General features: G+C 41.2%; 2 protein-coding genes across 3 annotated transcripts in view; one reads left to right on the top strand and one right to left on the bottom strand.

Moving 5' to 3' along the window:
• Positions 1–7,846: 7,846 nt before the first annotated feature.
• Saxo2 (stabilizer of axonemal microtubules 2) lies at positions 7,847–22,871 on the bottom strand. 2 transcript variants are annotated; one of them, XM_057756625.1, is made up of 4 exons: positions 22,738–22,871; positions 19,862–20,041; positions 17,633–17,835; positions 7,847–10,274 (listed from the first exon to the last, which is right to left on the bottom strand). In XM_057756625.1, the coding sequence occupies exons 1-4, from the start codon at positions 22,773–22,775 to the stop codon at positions 9,331–9,333; spliced, it is 1,365 nt and encodes a 454-aa protein (XP_057612608.1). In that variant the 5' UTR covers positions 22,776–22,871; the 3' UTR covers positions 7,847–9,330. The 2 variants fall into 2 exon arrangements, with proteins under 2 accessions (XP_057612608.1, XP_057612609.1); XM_057756626.1 differs by lacking the exons at positions 17,633–17,835; positions 19,862–20,041; positions 22,738–22,871 and adding an exon at positions 13,739–14,287.
• Positions 22,872–22,964: 93 nt separating this feature from the next.
• Efl1 (elongation factor like GTPase 1) overlaps positions 22,965–27,435 on the top strand; it is a 93,229-nt gene continuing 88,758 nt past the window's right edge. The window contains exons 1-3 of the mRNA XM_057756561.1: positions 22,965–23,029; positions 23,810–23,919; positions 24,644–24,711. Of these exons, the coding sequence (XP_057612544.1) occupies positions 23,829–23,919; positions 24,644–24,711 (159 nt within the window). The 5' untranslated portion in view covers positions 22,965–23,029; positions 23,810–23,828. The remainder of the gene's footprint in view (positions 23,030–23,809; positions 23,920–24,643; positions 24,712–27,435) is intronic.

Here is a 27,435-nt window from a genome sequence, read left to right as displayed (position 1 = left end):
AAACCACACCCTTCTTCAAGTTTCTAGAGTCTGTGGTCAAGCAGAGGTAGATTCAGAGACAGAATCCACTACAGTTTTGTAAAGTTAGCGTTTACGGTGGTTGTTTTTAATTCCAGTTCGTACAAACAATGTATTCTAGGATTAGTAAAAATGCATCCACAGCCATGCCCTTGCTCGTGGGACCTCATCACAAGCACGTCATCCCCTGCTGTGATTTGAAGACCGGACGAGAGTGGTCCACACGGAAGACTCTGCAGCTGCGTGTTTCTCTCCAGTTGCAGAGTGTCAGCATGCGTGGGTGGCATTTATGATCTAAGGGCTCTGGCCAGTAGCTGTTCAGATGTTGGCACTAGTGGCATTTTTCTAGTTCCCTAAGTTTATTACGTGAAGAAGAGGCAATCTCCCTTAACAGCTAACGACACCAGCCGAGCCAAGGATTTGCCGCAGATGGCATCTCGTCCTTGCTCTTGGAGCATCCATGGGGGAGAATGCAGTGGACACGGCTGCCATTCTCGTAACTACAGAAATCTGTCTGTGACCAAATGAGGCATCTTGGAAATCAAAGGAGAGGAAAGGCTAAGCTTTTCTACTGATTTTGAAGTATAGTCAAAGCTTTCTTTTCAGAGCTGTGAATGAAGCTTTGTCTGAGCACTATTCTCTTGCACATAGAGATCAGAGCCTGATCAGATGTAATTTATGCATACAGTGATATTCCTGATGATTTTTATTTTGCAAAGATTATAAGAAAGTAATCTAAATCAGAAACATGATAGTTGAAGGAGTTGTTTATAGTAAATGATTGTTTAATTGGAGGTGATTTTGTCGGTAAATCTGACTCCATTAGGATTGGACTTGAAACAACAATTTTGAGGTTAGGACCTGGAGTTGAAATTTGGGTTGTGCTTGGAAAGAATTCATCTTGGACTAGCACTCCGATTCAGTTAAGTGAGAAAGGAAGTCACATTAGGGCTAAGACCAGAACTGACTTTAAGGTTTGGGCCAGTTTAGGACAGGGTTGGGTCTCTCGGGCCAATGCTGGTGTTTGTGACATTGAAGTTGATTTTGCTGCTAAAGAAGGCTCGGCATTCAATATTAACTCCCAGCGCTGATTCAGCCAGGGGGACCTTTCCATAATATCTCACCAGTTACGACTTTAGATGCTACACAACCCCAAACCAACGGTCCTGCTTCTTTACTCAAGTGTCCCCGACGGCTCGTACATGTACTGCCCACAGCCTCCTGGCACGCAACGCAACCTTTCCTGAGGCAGGTTGTGTTTGGACCTACCTCCTGACCAACATGTGAACAGTGCACTGTGCCTTTGGGTTTGCCTGTAGAGAAGCTTGCTGGGCCTCTCCGCCATCCTCTGAGCACAGGCCTCCTCCGTTCCAGCTTCAGCCTCACGGACACTGGGATGGACGCTGCTGTAGGTGGAGGGTTTGGCAGTCTGGAACTGACAGGGCAAAGGAGAGCGTACCCCAGTCTGAGCTGTTAGTCACCAATCACGTTTGATTGCTGAGCTTATTAAATTAAAAGAAAGATCGTTTGTAAAATACTCTGTATATATTTATTATATGACTCAAAGGTGCAATATTTTATTTTGTACAATATGTAATAAAGACATGGGACATATATTTTTCATATCTACAAAATTTATTAAACTGCTTCACCTTTGTATTTAAGGTTAAAGTGAACCAACTTTCGGTTGTTATTGTACTTTGATCTTGTTAACATCAAACGGAATTCCTGTGTACTGTATTTTACTACTGTTTTTATAACATGAGAGATAATGTTTCCCTTTGGTGATCCTTAATTCAGAAATAAATTCACTTTGAGTATCCAGTGGCATCCTCAGGTGACTTCTCTGTGTTGTGTGTTTGCCAGACTTTGGAACTGTCTCCCTGCCTGTCCCCTTACAGGACAGTAGCTCCCTTAGCGAGTTTAATATCCTTGATTATCCTTTGTATGTTACAAGATTGAGAGGTCATAGAAATTCACCCCGATTCCACAGCCCAGTCCTTCATGGCTTCTGAATCATACTTTTAAAAATGGCAATAGTGAAGGTAGTAGAATCCCGGGATAGAGAGTGGGCGGGTACAGAGATAGTGCTACATCCATAGACAGCGGGCACACTAACGCTCCTTTATTTATGTATTTGAAAGACTTGTAGGCTCACAGCAAATTTGAGAAAGTACAGATTTCCAACACATGCCTTGTCTCAAAACACGAGTAAACCCGCCCCACTAGCATCTCCATATTTTCTGTAACTCCTGAATCTACACGGACACATCATAACTGAAAGTCTGTCGTTATGCGTGGTGTTTAATTATTTAATAAATTGTTAGATTCAATTTTCTAATATTTTGCTGAGGATTTTTGTGTTTGTTCTTACAAAAAATCCCGATGTGTGTGGTTTTCTTGTAATGTTTGTCTGCTTTGGGTGTTATGGTGACGCTAGCTTCTTAGAATGAGTTGAGGCATGTTACCAAAAGTGTTTAAAGGTGTTCCAGCCTTTGAAAAGGAGTATATAGAATTGGATAATTTCCTTCTTCAGTTTTTAGTAGAGTTGACAGGTGAACAAATCTGTGCCTACTGCTGTCTGCTTTTGAAGATGTTCAGGTTTTCTTTTCCAACTTCTAGATTGACTTATTCAGATTGTCCATTTCTTCTGGCATGAATGTTTGCTTCTTGTTTGCATGACTTCTGAAGAAAAGTTCAGTGTGACTCTCGTCTGTACTCCTCTGGAGGTAAGGTGCGGTTTTTCTTTCAGTGTTCTTATCCTTAGCTTTTTATTTTCAAAACTTGAAAATTATACATGTAAGTCTGTTTGGATTTATTTGGTTTGTTTTTTCAAGATTTACTTTTTGTGTATGAACGTTTGCCTGCATGTGTGTCTTTGTACCACACGTGTATCTGATGCCTGTGGAGGCCAGCAGAGGGCACTGTTCCCCGGGAACTGGAATTAAAGGTAGTTACGACCAGCCGTATATGTGCTGGGCACCAAGCTGAATCCTTATGCCAGAGCAAGAAGTGCTCTTAACCCCCAAGCCACCTCTTCAGCACGAAGGTGAGGTTCAAGCTGACCTTGGAGTGTGGCCCTCCTGCCTCTGGCTCTTCGGCGTATCCCTCTAGCCTGCCCTACCACACCCGGCTATCCTTTTCACCTGTTTTATCCTTGGTGTTGTCTAAGGATCTCCTGAGACTATTCATTTGGAGACATTCTCAGCCATTACTGTTTTAGGTCTTTCTTCACCATTCTCTTCTTCCAGTGCCCACTATGTGGACATTGCCTCTTGCCTCCTCTGCGGTTACGTCACTGCTCTTGGGAATTCACTTCTAAAGGATTTTTCTTTGTTCTCAGTTCCATGGCTTTGAGGAGAGGTTGTCAAGCTGAGAGAGTCCTCAGCTGAATCCACTTTCCTAATGAGCCCACCAAGGGCTTTCTTCATTTTTGTTAGTGCTTCTGTTTGTTTTTTGTGCTTCTGTTTTGTTGTTTGTTTTTGTTTTTTAAAAAATTCTGAGTGTTTCTGTCAGGTCCACAGGACACTTCATCTTCTCCTGCCCCCTCACCTCACAAAGGGCAAGCCCACTGACTTGGTCCAAAATTGCATCTAGGCCCAGCTCAACCTGGACTATAAGGAGATTTCTGATGCTTAAATAAAGGCAGAATTCCTCAGGAACTTGTGAACCAGTTCACATCTCTCAAAATGAGCCATTTTCCTTTACCTCTGACAGGAGTACACATTGACATATACTTGTGGCTACATATCAAAGGCCACCCTGGCCTCTAATCTCCCCCAGTCCCTATTCACAAGTACTTGACATACATTTCAAAGCCCTTACCCTAAAATCCTAGACTTTCTCACCTAAGATCCCTGCTCTCTTTATATAGCCTGCCTAGCCCTATTCCTGATAGTCTCATTATTCTCTCTGTCTCTGTCTCTGTCTCTGTCTCTGTCTCTCCTCTCTCCTCTCTCTCCCCCCTATCATCCTGTTCTCCCCCTATTCTCCTCTCTCTTGCAGAAAGCCCTGGCCCTGTCCAGTCTGCCAGCCATGCTCAGCCTATTTCTTTCTCTCTTTGTTCTGGACATTTTTTTTTTCTCTTTTGGCTACAATAAAAACCTGTCCTCTAACCATACAATGGAGCGTTCATGTCAGGAGTTCCTTCACTGTGCCCCTCATGGAAAGATCCTTTGTGATTCTTTCTTAGAATGCTAATCTCTCTGCTTCCTTGTCTACCTGTTCTTGCTTGATACTGCTTTATCCACTGCTGACATCATTATAGGCATAGATTTTTTATTAAAAAATTTAATATTTCTGTCATGTCTTACATGTCTAATTCTTGCTCTGATTTTTCAAATGGTGGGTTTCAAAAATCATTTAGTATGACCTCTAGGTAAAAAGGACCTGCTACCTTCAGTCATCCCTAACATAATTCAGTAACAGCCCGGTGGTGACTTTGTGCTGCTCAACTGTATACCTCACGTGTTTCTGAAATTGTTGGGTTGTTTTGTTTGCTTTTGTTGTTGTTTCTCTCATCAGAATGGGTCTGGACAGCTAATGTGATGGGGACCTCAGATTTCCCTGTAGACAAGCCTTTGAGACATTTTCTTACTGGTTGATGTGTCGTGTGAGGGCCCAGGTCACTGCTGGGGGTGCCACTCTTGGGAAGGTGGCCCTGGATGGTTTAGGAAAGCAGGCTGAATCAAGCCGGTGAAACAGCACTCCTCCACGGCCTCTGCTTCAGCTCCTTTCTCCAGGTTCCTGCAGTGTGTTCCTTCTGTGATGGACAGCCATCAAATGAGACCTGAGAGTTACAAGGCATTTTTGCTTCTTTTTTCTTAAGATTTTTTTTTTTTGTCCTTTTTCTGCATGTATGGCTACAGGCAAGAAGAGGACATTCTAATTGTGATCTGCCACGTGATTGCTTGGAATTGAACTCAGGACCTCTGAAAGAGCAGCCAGTGCTCTTAATCGCAGAGCCATTGCTCCAACCTGACATTTTTGCTTTATCAAAATTTATTTCATGTGAATGTGGTTTTGCCTGTGTGTACAGATGCGAACCATATACATGCCTTAAAAAGGCCAGAAGAGGTTGTTGTATCTCCTGGAAACGCGATTAGATTGGCTATGAACCACCAGGTGGGAATTAGATCCTCTGGGAGAACAAGTGCTCATAACCACTGAGCAATGTCTCCAGTCCCTGTGTCATTTTCTTGATTTTATTGATTACTATGGGAGGTTCTTTCCCATTGTAGGACCCCTGGGTAAGTAGTCCTGGGCTTTATAAGAATGTAGATTAAGAAAACCATGAAGAGCAAGCCGGTAGACAGTAATCCTCCACGATCTCTGCTTCTCTTCATACTTCTAGGTCCCCAGGTCGGCAGACTTCCCTCTGGGATGGACTGTAAGGCATAATGTGCAATAAACCCCCTTTCTCCTCCATTTTCTGTTGGTCATGGCGTTTATCACAGCTACAAAAAGCAAATTAGAACAGAAACTGTTACTCAAACCACATGGTATTGATGTAACAGAACTGGCCATGACTTTGGAACGCTGGGCTGGAAAAGCCACTGAGTGTTCAAAGTTTAATGCACTGTTTTGTAGGATCTTGGAAGATAAGAGTGTTAAGTCAGATGATGGAGTCCTGGTTTGTGAAGTTGCAGAGGGAAGTAAAGACTGTCAGAACTATTTGTCTAATATATTTTGATTAAAAATCTCTAGCTTCTGGGTCAGGTGGGCTGAAGAATTAGCTTTGGTTAATAAGAGATTAGCATCACTGAGGTGAAATCTTCAAAGTCTTTTAGCGTCAGCACAAGATGCTACAGTCCGCAGAGGTTCAAGGCAGCCTCTCAAGCTGGCAGCTGAACTTGGTATTGTGTAACAGTGCTCGCACGTGGTGCTGGTTTGGGCCACATGGAAGCTGCAAAGCTAAAGCGGTCATGGAGAAGAGCTGGGCTTGGCTTTTGCGAGCCCACGAGAGACCATTGGCCAAGATGAAGCCTCTGGAGCAGTGGAAGCTCCAGAATCAAAGGAATCCTGGAGAAAGGCTGAGGTTCAGCATCATGTGGTGGTTTGGAGTCCTACTATAGAGGCCAGGAGGCCATTGATGAAGGTGAAACAGCACAAGAAACCCCAGTGTATTGGAGATGTAGGAGCACGGATGTGACCAAGGATAGCAGCAGGTAAGGAGCGGAGTGGCCTGATCCAATGAGACCAGCAGGGTGTGGTGCAGATGATAAACAGTTAGAGAGGTGGAGCTGTCCATGCCCTTTGGAGCCCAGAAGATCAGGAGTGAGTTCATGGCATTGAGTACCAAGCTACTTATACTGATGGGTGTTGGTCTTGCTTTGATTTCATTGTAACTGTGTCTTGGGTCTTCCCTCTTGGAATAAAAATATTTAACTTTATTTTACAGGAGCCAATAGTTGAAAGACTTTGGATTTCTAAAGAGATGCTGACTATTTTAAAGACACCATTTGAATTTTTAAAAAAGACGGTTACTTTTGAAGCTGTGCTATGTTTTATCTTGTGATAATAACATGAGATCTTGGGAATAAACAAGAAAGGACTGGTTATAGTTTAATAGTTTGATAGTGATGTATTTATGTGTCATATTGACAAGGGTTCAGCTTTGCCGGCTAGTTTATTATTTTCATATGGTGTGTTTTAGTCATATTATTTCCCTGTCCCCAACTCCTCCCAGATCCTCCCCATCCAACTTCAAGTTCATGTTTGCCCATTCTCCCTTCTCTCTCTCAAACAAAGGAGGAAAGAGAACAAAAAACAGAGAAGAAAGAAGCAAAGGAAGAAAGAAGGAAGGAAGGAAGGAAGGAAGGAAGGAAGAAGAAAAAGAAAGAAAAGAAAAGAAAAAGAAGGACCAAACCAGTACAACAAAAAATGTGTGGTTAGTTTTTTATCAGCATAGCACAGACTAGAGACATAGAGGGAGAGGGGATCTCAGTGGAGGAAATGCTCCCATCAGATTGGCCTCTAGGCACATCTGTGAGCATTGTCTTAATTAAAGATTGATGAGGCAGGGTCTAGTCTACTATGGTAGTGCTGCCCTGAGCCTATGGTTGAGGGCTGCATAGGAAAGTAGGCGAGCAAGCCATGGAGAGCCAGTAAGTAATGCTCCTCTGTGCTTCTCCTTCCGTTTCTGCCTGCTAGTTGCTGCTTTGGGTGCGTCCCTCAGATGAATTCCCTTCATGACCGACTGTAAGTGGTATAGTCTGTCCTCTCTGGGAGTTGCTTTCAGTGCTTCCCAAGTTGCTTTTGGTCATGGTCTTTATCGCAGCAATAGAAAGCAAATTAGGATATGGTCCCTGCCACTTTTCTTCATCCTCATTTCTTCAACTCAGCTGGCACTCGTTAAGGAAGATGTGCCTGACTCCCAGTTGAATGTCTTAGGTTATCATCTGTCCCAATTTCTATTTTCACATCTATTATATTAGGTTACAGTGTGACAAAACAGTATGTCATTGTGTCCTTAGCCTAAGGAAGACTGCTTCAGAAAACTCCAGTAGATACTTCTTAAGGATGACCTTTGTTCAGAGAGGAGACCAACCCCATCAAATTACAGAGGGATCTGAATATTAAACATAGGAGCTAGAATGAAGAGAATGGTGTGCATTATCCAATTTTAAATTTTGATTATTATAGTAATATTTTCTATTTTAAAATAGTGGGTATCTACTTATGTATAGGTTTATCTAGATAGGAATTTATTTGGAAGTTGTATCTCAAATAAAATAATACAGAAATGACTTAATGAAAATCCATTTTATTAATTACACATAAAAGTTTTTCAGACATACATTTAAAATAAATGCAAATATTGGCATGCCTTTCAATTAATTAGAAATATTGAATAAAATACTATGAATTTATCCTCAGTATATATTCTTAAACAACCATGAAGACATTAAAATTCATTTTAGAGTCAATCTTGTTCTTCCATATACAATCATTTATTAAAATAATCACTTGATCTTAGTTCACTGGAACCTTTCAGCATTTATAACTGTAGTATGCTATTTCCATGTCCCTTAGTGGCATCTCTTCCCCTTCCTTCTTCGCACTTATCTGTATACTTCAGTGGTGAACAAGGTAGTTACAGCTTGTGCCAGTGACCAGTGATTCTTGGTGTGGCCACTGGGTGCACAGGTACCTAGGTTTCTCCTGAAATTTTTCTCAGAGCTGGAAGGCTTCCCCAAAACTGCTCTAGCAAATAGTTTTCTCTTTGAAAATACAGCCATTCACAACAAAGCATTTAATCTAAGTTCTCTATCCTCTGCCATTATTTACAGGGTTCTTGTGACTCTACAGTGGGCAGATGCTTCTCACAAATACTATTACTCATAAACTCAAAGGTTGTTTTACAATCCTTGCTGTAGACCAGGTAATGAGCATTAAGTCTATAACTCTCCTTATTTGAAAAGGAAAAAGTAAGTACAAAAGGTAGCTGAGGGTTAGAGATCACCCCTTCACATTTGTGCCTTATGCATTCAAATGTATGGCATGACTCAATGTTCCCAACGGACCTCTGTGAGGTAGGCAGAACCCATATTCTTTACATATGAATCACAGAGGAGAGGCATCAGCTTGCTTACAGTGACACAAATAGAAACTGATATTCTTAGTACTTGAACTCTGGTCCTCTGATTTCCAGTCCAGAGGGCCTTTCCTTTTCAAAGAACAATGCCTCTAGCTATGTTGAATAGGCAAGGAGCAGAGCAGAAGTCTCTGACATTACCAACCAAAACTTGACTTGGTCTAGGCTCTGTAAGTAGGTTGAAGTTAAAATGAAAAAAAAAAAAATGAATGAATGAATGAATGAATGAGTAAATCCTAGACTTTTTTGGAAGTGCAATCCATATCTCATCTTCAATTTTGTTCTAGACAGTCCCAATGTACCTGATACATGACAAAGAGAGTAGCTGTAGCATTGTATAACTATAGAAAAAGGTAAAAATGACAACAGACGGAGGACAAGCTACACACCAGCATGTGGAGGTGAGCATGCGCATCACTGAACCTTCAGAAACGTTCACTAAAGAATGATCTTGGATCAGGAGCCTGACAGAGGGAGCCTGCAAGTCCCAGGCTAGCCTGGAGAGACTAGGGAGGCCACAGCTCAAAACAAAAAACACAAGAGCGACAATGAGCATTCTTGGTTTAACGATTAGTACAAAATGGATGTGGGAATTCTGATCTATATGTCCCAACTTGTTTAAAAAGCTAAAAATAATATATCTCTTAAAATATTTTTCACTATAAAATTTAGGTTTTCACTTAAAAACTGAACTCTCATTAGCATTCTTATAAATCCTAAAAGGCTTTCACTGCAGGAATGATCTTGCGAAAGAACTTATGTCCTTGGGAATTTGTATTTTCAAATACATAACCTGGAGGAGAAGGATAGCTAGCAGGGCAGATTTCCTGTTTCTTCGGTGTGTACTGTATGGAATACATGGTGACATCGTCAAGTGGAACCGAGCTCTTCACAGCGGCATTTAAAGGTTTGCAGCTCTCCACTGGGATCAACTCATGGGGCACAAAGTGAGATCGGAAAGTGCTCAAACCATCAAATTTCCCGGATGGGTTGGGAATCTGTTGCTGCTGCTTAATAAGCCCTTGACGACAACTTTCCCATGCTTGGAAATCTTCCTTCATGGTGCTTTTTCCTTGGAAAGGAAAATTGCTTTTTCTTCTGTGAGAAACCGGCCTGATGGCAGCAACACGGCTGGCCTGATAGGGAACATAGTCCAGATGGCTGGTGCTGTCTAGCTGCATGCTTCCTTGAGGGGGCACATACTCGGCTACTTCCTTGACTTTGGGTGGTGGGATTTCCCATGGTTGGAAACTGTCACGGAATTCAGTGCTCCCCCTGAACGGAGCGTTTTGGGTTACTCTGTTGTAGGCAGGTCTGCAGATTTTTGCAGTTTCTCCAGGAAAGCCCTGAAAGTCATTCCGGTGCGTGGTGAGATCCTCAAAAGGCTGCTCAGTAGGCTTATAAACTTCTTTTGGTCTTTCGAGCTTGACTTCAAGCTGATGAGGTACGTAATCTCGGCGATGACTTGTATTGCCATCAAAGGGGCCTACAGAACACTTGACCGCAGAGCAGGGCTTAAAGCTTTGCCTTGGCTTTATCTCCCGGGGAACATAGTCATCCTGAAATGTAGTTGAGTTTCCGAATTTCACGTCTGGGGGATGGTAAGTTTGCTCTGGTTTACACAGTTCACATTTCTGAATCTCCCAAGATCTATAATCATCTTGAAAATTAGAACAAACAAAACATATTTTAAGTACCGAGGAAAAGATCTTTCTTCAAGGAATCCTGACTCGTTTCTCTCACTGCCAACCATCCTCTGATTTCTTTTAGAAACATAAAGACTGGCACAAGCTATGATGTTTCCCCCATGTTTGTTCTTTTTGTTTCTTTTCTGTCTTTTTCTATGCATCTCCCTCTTGAGGACAGTTAATTTTCTACTTCCAGTAGATGTCTGATTACCCAGAAGGGCATATGGTACGCATGACCCTGAGTGTGGACAGAAAGTTAAGTAGACTGTGTTGTGGGTGAAGCCAGTATAAAAATGTACTGGCAAGCATTTTCACTACAGCTCACAAAATACTAAGGTCAACTATAAGATTCAGGGCTTGAGAAGCCTCAAAGAGGAAGAAGTCAATGTCTTGATTATGCATCTCATGAGACAGACAAGTTTGCAAGACCAAAACATTTACAAGACAATTGATCAACTTTTTAAGTATCTTAAAGCTCACCGATGACCTCCAGGATCCTATTAATGAACATTAAAAATCCTATGAAGAAGGAAAAATTTCAATTTGATTCTGATCAAAGACGCATGGATTATTGGGCTTTAAGACAGTCCCAAGAGATACAGGACCATCTAGAGATCAGGAGCCCAAACTGAGTATGTTTGAAACTGTATGTGCAATTTAGAAGTGAACATTAGGGCTGAGAGTTAGAAGTCCAAAACCTACAGCTTGCTTAAAGAATAGATGGAAAGTGGAAGTGCTTATATTTCCATGAGGGCTTCTCTATGTAATCTGTCTCTAGACGGAAAAGGAGTAAGCTGAGCAATGTGGTAAAATTTCCTTCACCACACAGTCTTTTAGAACACCGAGCATTAATTTCTAAGTGACAAGTATTTTACATACTAGATAATGCAGTAAGCTAAGAAATATAAAATTTACTGCATCCAGAACATTTTTAAATATCAAAAGTTAATTTATAAAAGGCAAGTATTTTATACATAAAGTAAGAGAATAGAGTATGAACCAGAGTCTAGGGAATAACAACTGAAATAGTTCAGCCTCGAATGCTTACTATGTGGCTATCAATTGGGAAGAAAAAAGCCCTCATTCATAGGCATTCCTGCTAAGTTTTAAACTAAATATTTAAGCTACTGATGTTTAGTGAGTGAAAGCCCAGTCAAAGAGCAGACAATCTTTAAGTTACCAGATTCAAAGAAGCCAAATGAACTAGACCAGTGTTGTGAGCCTAAAGTTGAAAATCAAGAACCAGGTGGAAGAACATAAAAGAATGGCATGAGGTGGTGCTGCAGACTGATGGCAGACGGGAGCCATATACTGAAAGACTCGTACAGAAACACGACACAGGCAGCCAGAGAAACCGGTCGGGAGGATGGCAACAAGAGAAGGGGGATGAATGAAGCAGGATGCTCTGGGTGAGATCATGGACACCTTCGCCAGTGCGCTTCTCCCCAGCTCCCTCTGGACCTGACAGCTTCCCATTTCCAGTCCACAGGAAGCCTTACTAGGGATCTTTGTTCCTGAGCTACTCTGTTCTTTAGAAACCACAGTATAAAACTATAGCACTATTTTGCAGTAACTAAAGGAAAGTCGGAGGTTTTAGTGAAGATCCACAGTTTCACAGTTACTGCCAAAGTGACTACGAGAAAGAAACAATGGCTGTGTAAACGAGTCAAAGAAAGTATCATACCAGAGCAACTTGGGCTTTCAAAAAGGAAAGAGGAACCTAGAGGGTGAGAGACAAGTCTTGATAGTATGAAGCAGGCTAAGGCCGACTTCGTTTTAAGTTTCCAATCTCAGGGACAGGATCACCACAGAGCAGGTGTTGGCAAGCGTTTTGATGTAATAGCCACGAAGACATGTCTTAGGCTTAAACACAAGTCTCTAAATGTGGAGTGCCTACTGCTAATGCACAATCCTGTCAATGTCCAGAATGCAGCAATACGTAGTATGGAAAGGAACTGGTGTGTCAATTGAGTTTTATTTACAAAAAGAAAACAAGTGGGCTGCACTTGCCCCACAGGCCAGTTTGTTTTCCCTTGCTTTAAAATGTACAATACAAATTTTTCACAAATCCAAGTTCTTTTGAGTGATATGGTTCTGATTTACATATGCAGTTGTGCACCTTACTGATGGGGACATAGAGAGCCGCATCTTTGCAGTTATTTTGCTGTGGGAATATTGGCATTCCATGGTGTCTATTTCTTCCTATGACATCATCTTAGTAGGCTACAGTTGTAAAAGCAGTCTTCTGTTGACTGCATTGTTATACATCACGTGACAACTAAGGTACAGCACACTTCCAATTCTTACCTCTTTTACTTTGTACTTCTATAATTGGTAAAAAAAAAAAAAAGTCAAAATTGATAGCATTTTTGTTCCAGAAAAACATGATATTGTCATTGCACCTATTTCTAGGAACTTTTTTCTTTTTATGAAGACCAAGTTTCTGTTGCTTTGTATTCCATTTACCTGAAGAATTTCTCTTAAAATGCACATGACATTTACTGATAATTCTTTGCTTGTCTGAAAAAAAAAGACTTTATGAAAGATATTTTCACTAAGGGCTGATATGTTGGCGGACTCCCTCTGTGTCCTAGCCTTAGGCATTTTCAAGATGCGACTACACTATCTTTTGGTTTCCATGGTCCTAGTTCTCACTCTTCTTTTTCGTTGTTTTTGAGACAAAGTTTCATGTAGCTCAGGCTGGTCTTCAACTCTCTGTGTGGCCAAGGATGTCTTTACCTTCTGATCTTTGTGCCTCTACTCACCAAGTACCAGGGTTACAGGTGTGTGCCACTATGCCTGGATTAATAAAGTGTCTCCATATTAATCAGTCTGTATGTTTCTACGTGATGTTTTAAATTATAAATGTAACCTTCTTGGAGGTTTTAAAACTTTCTTGGTCAATATTTTGATGTTACTCATTATTGCTGGAAAAATATTCTCTTAAATCTTAAGATAATTCATTTTCTTTTCCATCTTCTGGTGTTCTAAGTGATGTATGTCAGGCCTACTTCAAAGTGCTCTACAGTTTTGGGCACTTCATGTTGTTTTCCCTCCTTACAGTTTGCTTATATTGATTTACCTGAAGTCCACTGCTCCTCTCCTCCCTGGCTGTACTCGTATCTACTGACGTCCTATGGAAGCCATTGTCATCTCTATTCATTTTTTATCCTTTTTGTAGTTTCCATATCTTGGCTAATTTTTCCACTTGTTTCTGACCATCAGTCACAATTTTTTTATTCCCTGGTAGATCCACTATCTGACTCCTTCCTGCGCTGAGTTTTCCTTTAGTCTCATGACAATGTCTTCCTTTCCCTCCTCTTTACCTCCCCACTTTTACAATTTGAAAAAACCGACATCATAAATGAATCCATGTCCATTTGCCAGAGCTTTATTGAGTGCAGTTTGGTTCAATCCACAATTGAGTTTGGCTTACCTTCAGTGGACCAGCAGAGTGTCTTTGGTATAACTCCTGCGTTCAGGTTGGAGGCTGGTTTGCGGGGAGGTTTTTCATCCATCTGTTCCATCTTTTAGCTTTCTACACTTCAGAAAATGTATCTCTCCATATCCTGGCCTTTCCCAACAGTGACTGGGTTTCTGTGTGTACATGGAGGGTATCTGTTGTTCTTCTCCAGCTCAGTCTTACCCTGCCCCGCAGAGGCAGAGCGTTGCCATGCTCCTGTCCTTTATAGTAGATCTCAGTGGTTAGTTCCGGGGACAGCTCTTCTTACATGTTAAGAAGCTTCTTTTGCTTATTTGGTTGATATCTCTGGGAGGCCCTGCTCTTTTCTGAAGGGAAACAAAGAAGTGGATCTGGGACAGAGTGGGGAGAGAAGGGACTGGGAGGAGAGGAGGGTACTATGGTTGGGATGTAATAAATGGGAGAATTAATATTTTTTGTTTGACTTGTTTTCTTTCTCTTGTCTCCAAGCTGTAACATTCACTTTGCATTGATGACTCTTCTGTTTTTTGCTCTGTTAGTAGACTTGCGATCTCAGCTTCCTGAGGGATTCACGAACAGTTATGATTCTATACATTACCTACTTAGGTTTTCCGTGTTTGGTTGCGAACACTCTCTTCAGTTTTCTGCATCTTACTCAGAAGTTGGAAATCCCGGATAATTCTTTATCATTTCAAATTACACTTGCAATTCTTTAAATTCAGTTTCTGTAACAGATATCTATTTGAACTTTATTTCTTAATTTGGTGAATTATCTTTTTCAAAGAATTTCCACAGATTACGTAAATAGAAATTCTTGACATCAGATTTTAAATCTCTTGTATGATGAACCACTCTTAAGTATTTAAATGTAAAGCAAAGAATGATTCAGCTAGGCTTGAACATGTCACTATTAGCTTTCCCTCATATGTTCCCCATCCCACATAACTTATTCCCTACATTCTTTTGAATTAGTATAGGTTTTTGTTATCCCATCTTTATTAGAATTCTGCTAATCCTTTATGTATTTTATAACAATGCTTATTTTATACTCCTATGCAGAGGAGTACAAAGTTATTTTTTCTTACCAACAAGGGTTCTCTTTTATCTTTTGATAATATCCAACAGAACAGATGTGAGCAGATCTTTGTTTTTCATTTGCATCTCCCTATCTTAGTGATTCTGAGAATCTTTTCTTTTTCATGTACTCATTGATCATTTGTGTCTTCTTTGGAAGAATGTTTATTCAGATTCAAAGATCATTCTTAAAAAAGATTTGTTTTGTACTAAACTCCTGAGTTCCTTATATATTTTGGATATTAGCCCCTTATCTGAAATATGGTTTGCAAATACATAGGTTGCCATTTCACTTCTTGTTGCAGTTTTTAGTTTTATGTAATCCCAGTTATGTGTTTTTGCTTTTCTTGTCTGTGCTTTTGGCATCCTATCTGAAACAAATCCCAAAGTCAGTATTTCTACTTGGAGATTTACAATTTTAGGTCTTATTTTGTTTCTTTCCTCTGCTTTAACTTTTGTGTGTAGTACAAAGACCCATTTTATTATTTTTGTATGGGGCTTATCCAATTTTTCCAATTTTTTTCTACATTGTGTATCTATAACTCCCTTGTTGAAGATTAATTAGCTATATATGTTAATATAAATTCTTGAGCCCTTGATTCTGTTCCATGGGTCTGTGTGTTCATTTTCTTGTTATTAGCATACTAATTATGGAAGCCTTGTAATAATTAGAAATCAGGAAATATTATACTGCAGACTTTGCTCTTTCTCCAAACTGTTTTGTCTATTAGTTTTCTGTGGTATCATATAAATTTTAGAATTGTTTTTGCTATTTCTGAGAAAATGTCACTGGAATTTTGATAGTGATTGCATTCAATCTGCAGACTGTTTTGGTATCACAGACATTTCAATTCTATTCATCACAATCCATGGATACAAAATAGCTTTCCACTTCTTTCAATTTGTGTTTTATGGTTTTTAATGTACAGATTTTTACTTCCTTATATTGGCAATAAAATTTCTGATTGTCAGTAATAACTCTCCAGTCTATATCTCTGTATTCTCTACAATAAGCACAGGGTAGAGTGAGTTCCAAGACCTTTATCAAATCACAACAATCTATTTTTAGTATCTACATTTTAATATGAATGAATTTCTAAGCTGAGGACAGACATATTTCTGTTTCATAAAACCTCGTGTTCACAAATAGAAATCCACTTACTGCACTGCCGGGTGTTTTCCTCTCTACAATCATCTATTTCTGTCTTCCCTCTGCCCTCTACTCTTAGACTGTAATAGATACCTGCTCTAACGAAGGTATTCAGAATTACACACACATAATTAAGTACAGTTGAGGTTGCTGTGTCATGCCTGAAAACCTGAAACCCTATGTGTCTGTGTTACATATATGCACACAGCATCCAGGAAAACACTATTACTGTTTTCAAAATATATTTCATAGAAGAAAATTACTATGGTTTCATAGATGCCAAAGATTATCTTTTGGGCTGGAGAGATGGCTCAGAGGTTAAGAGCACTGACTGCTCTTCCAGAGGTCCTGAGTTCAATTCCCAGCAACCACATGGTGGCTCACAGCCATCTATAATGGGATCTGGTGCCTTCTTCTGGCATGCAGGCCTACATGCAGACAAAACATTGTACACATACTAAATAAATAAATCTTTAAAAAAAGATTATCTTTTATGTTGAGAATATCTTTCATGCATATCAGTATCTCAGTAAATTGCTTGTGATGTATGATTATACTCACCATCCGTAGTGTTTATAACTGCCCTTTCTATAACAGTGTATATACTCAGTTTTTCAAAATCAGAAAGGCCATTATTCCTAACTTCCCCAACAGATCATAATATATTGCTATCTTGAATTTTACTTACCCACTTAATGCTAAGAGTCTTTAAAGTATTCATTGCTATTACCTACTTAACTATCTATGCCAACACTCTCGCAAAAGTTTCATATTGGAGCACACCCATTCAGCTACTGCACATAACCAACAGAAAGAATATAAGCCTGCATGTGCAACTGTGTTACTAATAAAAAAAACTAGAATCGTTCATATCAAGAAGCTCTGTTTTTAAATGAAGACTTCCAAGAGTAACAGAGTATTTTAACATCCTGTAGGATTTTACGGGGCGGGTGGTCATACAGGCGCCTACTCTTGTAATGAACTGCGAACAATGGGAAAGCATACTCACACTTCTTTCTTGCTGCAAGCAAGACTTAGAGGGGTCGGCCCTATCTACTGTCACCTAGCACTGTCTGTCACGAGGTGGAGATGCTTATCTTGTTCCAAATGACAGAACCTAGAATCATCTGCTCCTAGATCAAAGCTTCATCCTCTAATCTAGCCTTTAGAGTATAAAAGCAATGCTGTATAAAAGTATATTCTGCTTGTTAATCTACTGATTCATTAGTTTTACAAGTTGTTCTGGGATTTGTGTCAAAAGGACAGTTGCTATTTTGTCTTTTCAACAACTCCAACTTTCTCTGCTGAGTCTCGGCTCATTGTCGGATAGGAAAGGATACAAAAGACAGCACTAAGTGGGACAAAGGGACAAGTGCAGCCTAGACCCTTGGCCAGTGCAGTCCTTTGCTTTTAAGATGCTCTGAGACACAGACCACATAGGGCAGAAATGTGGAGGAGAGTCCAGGACTCCTGACTCCCCAGGAGACAGTGTGTTCACTTGTGACTGGGTTTTGCTAACAAAACTATTTTGGTCAGAGCGAAGAATGCCTTTTTGTAGCTGGTGTCTAAGTACAATAGTACAAGAAAATGATGAGGTGACTGTGAGGGTCAAAGCTGGCAGTTTTAGGTGTGTGGCACCTCTTTTTTTCACAATGACAAGTTACCTTTGTAAGTTGGGACAGTGTCCAGCTTTCCCTTTTTAGTTGGCTGTCTTTCCACAGGCCGGACTTTTAGCACAGGCTGCACTTTGAAAGGATTAAAATCTCGCTGGTAGGTAGTACCAAGATCAATTTTCCCCTGTTTGGGTTTATATTCTTCCGGTATGTGGCGAGGTGGTTTGACTACTTCGTAAGGCCGATAATCTGACCTGAAATATACACACACATGTGTGTGTGAAACATAGCTTCCCTGGTTCTTTTGTTTGATTATTACAGTACTGAAATCTTCAATTTTGTTTTACTGGAATAATTTAAGGAGATATTAAAATGGTAATAGTTGATTATTCGAAAGAAGCAATTAAATTGTTTTATAAGACTCTATCCAATGACAAGAAAAGACACAAAAAAATCCTAGTTTTTAAAAACTGAAACATCTCAATTTGATCTTGTGAGTAAAATTCTCAAGTAACTTCATTTTATTTTTTTATCTAATGTAGAAGAGAAAGATTTGATGAGCTGATAGATTTGTTAAGACTAACTCTGTACCCAATTTGTTAAAAACCACTTTCACCAACACAGACTTTACTTAGGCACAGTGACTTCCTAGGGAAGCTACAATATCTTCCTGTACATTGTTAGAATGAACACTAACTCTGGCTCATAGCACAGATATGAGTCTTACTCAGATTCTTGATCTCTCAGAAGCCCTGGCATGGATGGGGATGAAATGGGAATCCGGCCCCGCTGTGCATTATCTAACACTATTGTGACAGAGGTGGTACTGCAGGGCTGAGACAGTCCAACGGAACGGAGAAAACCAGAGAGTCAAGGCTAACAGACTGCCTGAATCCACATCCTAGTTCTGTCATTCAATAGCGTCATAACCTTGGATAACTTAGTTATTTAACCTGTCTATGCCTTACGTTCTTTTTTTTTTATTTTTTTTTATTTTTTTATTTATTTTTATTTATTTATTTTTTTTTTTGGTTTTTCGAGACAGGGTTTCTCTGTGGTTTTGGAGCCTGTCCTGGAACTAGCTCTGTAGACCAGGCTGGTCTCGAACTCACAGAGATCCACCTGCCTCTGCCTCCCAAGTGCTGGGATTAAAGGCGTGCGCCACCACCGCCCGGCTATGCTTTACGTTCTTATAAATAAAGTTGGACAATATTAATATTATCATGTCCATCATAGTTGTTTTAAAGATACACACTGTCAATTCTGAGAGTCACCTAACTGAGCTACAGTTATGCTGTCAAGATCAAAAATCTCACACATGTTCACACAGTCTCTTTCTATATTATAGAAACATATGGTATAGAATGACACTTATTGTTTGTAGAGATAAATCACCCTTCAGTTTTCTAGTCAATATGATCAACGTGAGCGAATCCTGTGAGAGTTCTAAGCCCTGTTTCGAGGAATGTTGGGAACCTACTCTACATAACGGGTATTGTACTAGGTTCCTGAGGATGAAATGCTGAAAAAACAACAGATGTACGTCCTGCTGGTTCGGAACACTGAAATAAATCTAATAACAATTAGGAAGATATTATGAGATGTTACAAGAGGGATATTTACTTGGCCTCAAAGGCTGAATTAAAAAGGTAGGATGGCAGAGATGATATTTACAAAGGAAAACTGAGCTACTATTTCCAAATTGGATGAGGGAGAATTCCAAACAGGAAGAACAAACTAGAGAAGCAGGCAGGGTTTGACAATCCACGTAGTAGTTACAGAAGGGACTGAGTCTGCGCTAAACAACAGAGATGTTTAAAGTATTTCAAGCAGGATCATGATAAGATTAAATTTTCATGCTTAAAAAATTGCCTTTGCAGGTTAATATATTAGATATCAATCAGAGATGCAAAAACTAGAACATATACATAGACACACCCACACATACACGCACATGTATGAGGGCAAACACACACACACACACATACACACATACACATTAGGAAGAAGAGGCATTCCTCTAGATGGTGGTAACAGTGTGAACTGCATAAATATGGGATATTTTAGGCAATTAAAATCAATTAAACCTCATTTTCCCTTTCCTTCTCTTTGCCAAAGTAACTTAATTTCTACCTGTTTTTCTCAAGTTGTGATTCACTTTTTGCTTCTCAAATTAGTTCAACTTCATTCAACTAGATAGTTAAATTAAAATAGTAAGAAGACTTTATTAAGGCCAGAAAAGTTGATCAAAAAATAAGGAAACAATTTCTCAATATTTACTTAAATGTAGTTACTCCTTCCATTTTACCACGATATGCTTGAAATTCTTGCTTGGGTTTAAGACTCTGAGGTGGAAGAATGTTGCCATGTTTTGGATATCTTTCCAGATACTCCGTTGTGGGGCAAGATATGCCAGAATGTTCATAAACCCTTGTGGCTCCATGTGGACAACGATGCCGTCTGTACAAACAAATCAACAGAAACTTTATTTTGCTTTACAAGCATCTTGTGTGGTTATTGCACGTTAACCTGATCCCAGTGACCTCACCTCTTTGAACTTTAGCACAGCTTACCCCTCTACATAGAAGCTTGTAAAAATAATAAGCAAATTACAGTGTAGCCTTATGTAGCATAAACTGTCTTTGCTCATAATACTGTAGTGACTTTTTACGCTACTGAAGTAGAAAAGCAAACAAGGGAATTTCCTAGATGCCTGGCAGACAAGCTTTCTGTTTCGGTTTCACCTACGACAGACACTTAGAGGCGGCTCTGATTCAGAACATAGCTACGAAAGGAAGGAGGCAGAGAACAGCATTCACTTTTGGTAGTGGTTGGGGCGGGCGTGGGATATAGAAGAGTCTGAGAGATTAGAGCCGGGAGATGTTAGGCAGCATCCTGATTACACATCTTTCTTCCACGTGTCTAAGACGCTTTAAAGTCAGGAGAGTACAGAGACTCGCCAAGGCCCACTGAAAAGGAGGCTGCTGTGAACTGCTGAGTGACTTTGTCCCACGCAGGGACTAGGAAAATCCAGGAGCAGAGTACATAGGTCAGGTACACGTAAAAGTTCTGATAGAGCTGCATTGATTAGCAAGACACCCGTCAGAGCTCTGGAAATTGTTTTCACTGTCCATCAAAGTGCTGCCTTCACGCTGCAACATACCATAGACTGTGGGTGAACACGAGACAAAAAAAGTGCAGACAAATTATACAGAAAACAGAAGCTTCCTAGTAGAGCATCTGCAATCCTTAAAAGGAAATTTTCTTCCTTCTGCTTTATAGTTTCGCTGTTAGTTATAGCTGTTTACAGTTGTTAAATCTTCCTGCTTTTTTGAAGAGGCAGCTCATAGAAATGATGAAATTGTCCAGGCGTGGAAGCGCACACCTATAATCCCAGCACTCAGGAGAGAGAGGCAGGTGGGTCTCTGTGAGTTACGGGACAGCTAGAGCTGTTACACAGAGAAACTCTTCTCATGGAAAAAAAAGAAGAAAAAAAAAAAAAAAAAGAGGTGATATCAGAGGTCCCTAATGGGATCTCAAAAGAACTGAATTTGAGGTTCATAATGTGAATCCTTGCTTCCCAGCTGATGGAACCACTCTGGAATGCTTTTGGAAGCTGGCACCTACCTGGTAGAAGTTGGTGACTGATGACAGCCCTTGAGACATGGCAGCATAGCCCCTGATTCCAAAGGTTTTTCTACTTCTTGGTCCGCCAGCATGTAAGAAGCCTTGCTTCATGTTCCACCATGCCTGACTGTATGTACCCTCTGGGACTGTATGCTCACACAGACTCTTCTCCCTTGTTCCTGCTTGGTGATGCAAATGTACCTAACAGATGGACTTCAACAACAAAAATAACAGGGAAAATTGTCCCTCTTCCCTTCCAATAGGACAGGAAGAAAAGATGGGGTGGGGAGGGATGGTGTGAAGAATCTTTGTCCCATTCTGAGACAGTGTCCCATGGAGGCAGCCACATTTTAAAGCCACTGTCTGAGTAGAACTACGCAAGTCATAGTAACTTTTCATTTTGTCAAGAGGTTCTCATGCCTCGTTTATAAAAATGAGAGCAGCAGGGGCATTGCTCGCGAAGGAACTACGTTTCGTCAAGTGACATTTCAGTAGATGTTACTAGCCATGCTTCAGAGTTTAAAGGGATTTCTTCTTACATGGGCAGTGCCCCACTTCCTTGGATAGTGGTATTATTTGAAGAATGCGGAGTCCCCAGTATAATAAATTTCTTAATGACTGGATGGGAAAAGAACTTATGCTGTAAATAAAGAATAAAATATTTTTTTTCTTACACACCAGATTTACACCTTAAAAGTTATGTTCCCACCTATACTTATATACAATGGTTATTATGAAAGAGGCAGAAAAATTGCTTTCAACCAACATGTATTGTAGATGGTTGCCCTTGGAAGGCGATTAGAAATACAAAGGGCTTGACATTATTCATATTTACTTAGCAAAGGTGATCTAATCCCTGGGTCAACGCTAAGGCTGAGGAAAGAGAAGAAAGTGTTTACTGGTGGTGGAAGGTTGTTAGGCAGATCTTACAGATCAAGTCTGAGGTTTAGGGTGGGGACTACTGCCATTTTTGTTTGTCAGAGGGACCCCCAAGAGAACGCTGCCTGGACAGGAATAACAATAAAGTTTGGAGGATGGAAGACCCCAGCTTGCAAACCGAAGACCTTGGCTATCTTTCCTTTTAAATTAACCAACAGAATTGATGGGTGGGAGCACGAACCCTCCCCTGACCAGATTCCATATTTGCTCATACTACTTACCAGGACCGGGCTGTATTTCAGTTTAAATCTCTGGATAGGAAGCCTCCGTGATTGCAAAGAAGAAAAAGTTTGGTCCCAGGAGCCAGCCAAGTAGAGAAAAAGAGCGCACTTCATAGAGGGTTAAGTGGGGGCGTTGCGGGGCACTCGCCCCTCAGGCAAGAGAGTAAATGTGTGTGTGTGTGTGTGTGTGTGTGTGTGTGTGTGTGTGTGTGTGTGAGAGAGAGAGAGAGAGAGAGAGAGAGAGAGAGAGAGAGAGAGAGAGAGAGAGAAAGGGGGGGGGAAGAGAGTGTGTTGTGTGTGTACGCGCGCAGTGAGGAGTTAGCGGTGCTTATGGCCCCGCCGTCGCCGCAGCCGCCAGCCCTTTCTTACCCGCAGGTGCAAATCTGACACAGACACCAGTTCCTCATGCCCTTGGCTCCAGCGTCCTTCTCCTCAGGGCTTCAGCGGGCACTTCAGCGCAGCCACAGCGTCCGCGGTCGTCAAGGCAACCCAGGGATTCCGTGGGGGGGGCGGGGAGGAGCGACGCGACTTCCGGCGGCGACCAAGGCGCGTGCGGGTCACAGGTCGCCGGCCTGCAGGCCCCGCCTCCCGGCGCCGGCGACTTCCGGCTTGAGTTACTCCTGGAGCCTTAGAAGCGTGAGTCGAGTGCGGCGTGGAGCCGGTGAGTGGCGACTTGCTAGGGAGGCCGGCGACCGGACGGTGGTGGGGACCCTCCGGGGAGGGGGTGTCGTGTCGGTAGGGCTAGGCGAGCAGGGCACGAGCAGCCGCACCTCTTCGGAGCCTGGGAGGGACCCTCGCCGGCAGCGACTCCCGGAGCCCGAAAGGAGGAAGGGCTTGCAGACCTCGGTTTGCCTTTTCTTTTCTTTTTTCTTTTTCTTTTTTTTTTTTTTTATGGCATGTGGGGTGGGCGATGTGTCACGCACCTGCTGTGTCCCTAAGCACGTGATCCGAAACTTTTAAGGACACTCGGTGCAGTCGCGGGGCCGAGGTCCTCTAGTCTGGTGAAAGTCAGCCAGCTTGACAAGAGCGACAGACTTTCGGAGGGGCTAAAGTGGGGAAGGGGGAGATGTCCACTTTTCCCGTGGTCGTCTTGGGTCAGAGTGCCCGAGGGCGTGCTGTCACCTAGCTGGGCGTCTCTGCACCCAACTCCCAGCTGCGTGATTCATCGCGCCGCGGCCGATCCGGAAACTCCCAGCGTACTCCACAGGTACCTTAAGGGTGTGTGGACTTTGTAGTGGAACTTGGGCCAGTACTGCCGTATCCCGTCGGGGGCAAAGGGAATTCGATGTGGCTAAACATTCCTTGGGTTCTCAGCTGAGAAGTCTGAGGTGGCTGGTAAACACCAGCATCTGTTTCCCAGTTTGTCCATTTTTGTGGCTGTTGTGGTTGTCTTTCCCTGACCCTAACTTTGTATCACTTGTAATTTGCGTGTACTTTTTAGTCCCAGGAAGTAAGCAACCATGGTGCTCAATGGCGTTGATAAGATGAGTCAGCTTCAGAAAAACACTGCCAACATCAGGAATATCTGTGTCTTGGCTCACGTTGACCATGGTGAGACGCTTTTAAAATGACTTTTTACTAACGAAGGAGACATGTCTCCCTATGTTTCATTGAAGTGATGAAAGTCATGCTTGCCAAGATGTTGTGTGTGTATGTCATGTCAGAGAAGCATCTGTAAAACGTTTGTGTAATCGGGTTAATTGGTGATTAGCATTCTTTTGCATAGGATTTCGTTCACCTAATGCTTTTCAATTTGAACTTGAATTTTTGTTACATCATGGAAAAGTTTTTGAAATATTAAAACATCTGTGGTCATGGGAGAGGGTATCTCCTAGGAATCATATTTAATTCATTGCCTACTGCGTGAGCATCTGCTAAGTTTGTGGCGTTGTGTTAGATTTATGAGGAGCTAGATAGACATCTCTGAGGCGGCCACCTGCCCAGCTTACCTTCCTGAGGTAACTGCTGTTGTTGTCCTTGTCACTTTGAGTCCCGAGAGCCTAAGTTTATCAGTGTGTTCAGTTGTGCGGGACGGTTGGTAAGTTACAGTAACTAGTATAAACACTGGAGAAGATGGTCTGTCTCGTAGTGATTTGCCTCACCAAAGTCACGTTTCTCTCTGTAAAGTCTGCCTCAATTTAAGAAAATGTCTGGGCTTAAAATTAACCTGACAGCTTTTCGAGTGAAATTGGTGAGGTCCCCAGGTAGAAAATATAGCACTATAGAATGCTAGCCCCTTTAAACGAATGTATTGTAACTAATGTTATTTTAACAGGAAAAACTACCCTTGCTGATTGTCTTATATCTAGTAATGGAATCATCTCCAGCCGCCTGGCAGGCAAGGTATGTTGTTAGAATTGGTAAATACTTGTTGCACTTTAATGAGTATTAGCTATCTCTAATGTCACGATCCCTTTGCTTTGTTCTTCAGTGATCTAAACATGTCGAAGGAACTGGCAACCCATTAAGTTAAGATAAAATAGGTATTGAGAAAAGTTCACTTGTATGTTGCTTTTTGTTACATTGTATTAATCACATATTATATAAGGGTAGAAGTGATTTGTGGCAAATCAGCAGTTACATGATCTCAAGATTTCACAGGTGATATGTTGGCTGGTGTGAGAGAAAGGCAGAAAAGCCCTTATGTGCTGGAAAATAGAATAAAGACCAGTTTCTGGGTGTTGTGCTTGATTTGAGTGGAACTTATACTTAGAGAACAACAGAATGCGTCAGATTGCATAAGACCTTGAAGATTAGCCCAAGGAATGCAAGAACCCAAGGAAGACTGGAGGATCGTGTTGCAGACACTGCTTTAGGGGTTAATGAGATGGCTATGTAGGCAGAAGTGCTTGCTGTGGGGCCTGATGTCCTGCATGAGATTCTTGGGATCCACCTGATAGAAAGGGAGAACATACTCTTACAGATTCTCCTCTGACCTTTGTGCAGGGTGTGTGGGCATGAACACACACACACACACGCACGCATACACGCACGCACACACACACAAGTAATATAATTTTTAAAAGAGAGTTTGTTCTAGCTTTATGTTCAAAGGGTTTAAGATTTGTACTCTTAAAGAAATGTTTCTCTCTGAAGTGGACCTAGTACGTAATCAACAGAATTGATGAGGAATAATGAGATGGGAAAATAGAGAAACAAAATCAAGTCAGCAAAATAGTCCCAGGAGACTTAGAAGATTATTGGAAATTTGAGGCCATTTGTATGGGAGCCAGCAGGTTGTGTTTGGTGATGAAGAACTCATGTTCTCCCAGCGTGAGGAGGTAGAGGGACAGTACCCAAAGTAAGATGAAAGAAGGAGAAGTGTAAGGAATTGAGGTAGAAAACACCAGGGAAGCCAGAGACAACTAACAAATGTAAAAATGATAGCCACACTTAAGATACCTACTCGGCTCTAACGCGACTTCCCTCACCCCTCCCTTGCGAGAGTGCAGCACACCGCACAGTAATGAAGATGTAAATAGTAAGAAAAGCCGTCAGGAGGAGGTTTGTGAGAGCTGCCATGCTTGCTGCGTTTTCTGTAGATATAACTTGTCCTAAACTATGGACTAATTAAAATTACAGCAGTGTAGAAATTTGTGATCCCTGTGACTAAAGCCTTATTTTGCTTTTACATTTTTAGTTTTCATTGTTGAAGCACATTTGGCTCTTTGAGCAGCTAATGCCACTTTCTGTGGCTCACTGTGCTTGGGAAATGTGTGAAGTGCAGCAAATATAAAGAGAGATTTTTTTCAATGAATGACTTAAGATTAGTAGAACTGACATTATCGGCAAGACTGGTAAAGAATGAGAAATGGATGATACTAAGAAAAAATGCAGTAGAGATTTAAGTAATAAATTATAACAGACAGCTTCATGTCGATAAACCTAATACTATGATCATTTAAGAAATTGTTTTGTTTGGGAAAAATCTTTCACTGAAAACCCCAATGGCTTAAATACTTAATTAAACATGCCTGTCTCTAGTTTAACTGTGTATATGGTGGTAGAAGAACAAATAATTTTTAATAAAAATGTAATTTTTTTATTTTATATTCATTGATGTTTTGCCTGCATGTATGTCTATGGGAAGATGTCAAATCCCCTGGAACTGGGGTTACAGACAGGTGTGAGCTGCCATGTGGGTGCTGGGAATTGAACCTGGGTCCTCTGGAACAGTAGTCAGTGCCCTTAACCGCTGAGCCATCTCTCCAGCCTCACGAACAAATTGTTTTAGTTCTACCTGAAACAGTCAAAACTACAGAGGAGAGAAGCCCAACAGTGGGGCATGCTCACTAATATCAGTCCCATCAGCTGGGAATGAAATCCTGTGTATTACTCATCTGATTTAGAAATTGTTGAAATCGTGAAGAAACCGAAACAGCATTTCACTGTTGAGTGTGGGCTGGTCTAACTAGTGGGAAACACGGGGACCATCTGGTAGCACTGAAGATGTGAGAATTTAGTGATTCAGACATCTCTATTCTAGATAATGTCTAAGAGACATGAGCCCACCTTCTTTTAAAAATAATATTTTTAGACTTGTTTAACTCTATGTATGTGGATGTTTTGCTGCGTGCATGTCTTTGTCCTGTGGATGTGCAGTGCTGGTGGAAACCAGAAGGCAGCACAGGTCTCCTGAAACTGGAGTTAGTGAACAGTGGTGAGCCACCATGTATGTGCTGAGAATCGAACCAGGGTGCTTTGGAAGAGCAGCCAGTGCTCTTAACCACTAAGCCATCTCTCCAGTACCAACGCAAACTTCTTAACAGCTCAGTTAGTCACTGAAAAACAGTGACTTCACATATGTCCGTCCCTGGGAGATGAATGAGTAAGTGTGGGTTTGTGAAGAGAATCTTAGAATAATGAGTGACTCATAGCTATGACCATCCAAATGGTTGACTTGGGCAACATTGAACAGCTAAATAATATTGAAGAACAAAAATGTGATTATATATACAATTCTTTTATTTATATAAGACTTAAAGCTTGAAATTCAAAATGACCTTTTTCCAGAGCTGTGGAGATGGAAGTATTTTTGAAAACTAAGGAATTTGTAGGATGAGAAAG

This window comes from Chionomys nivalis, chromosome 23, assembly GCF_950005125.1.
Source record: "Chionomys nivalis chromosome 23, mChiNiv1.1, whole genome shotgun sequence".
Lineage (NCBI taxonomy): Eukaryota > Metazoa > Chordata > Mammalia > Rodentia > Cricetidae > Chionomys > Chionomys nivalis.
This window is presented reverse-complemented; position numbering and strand designations above follow the sequence as displayed.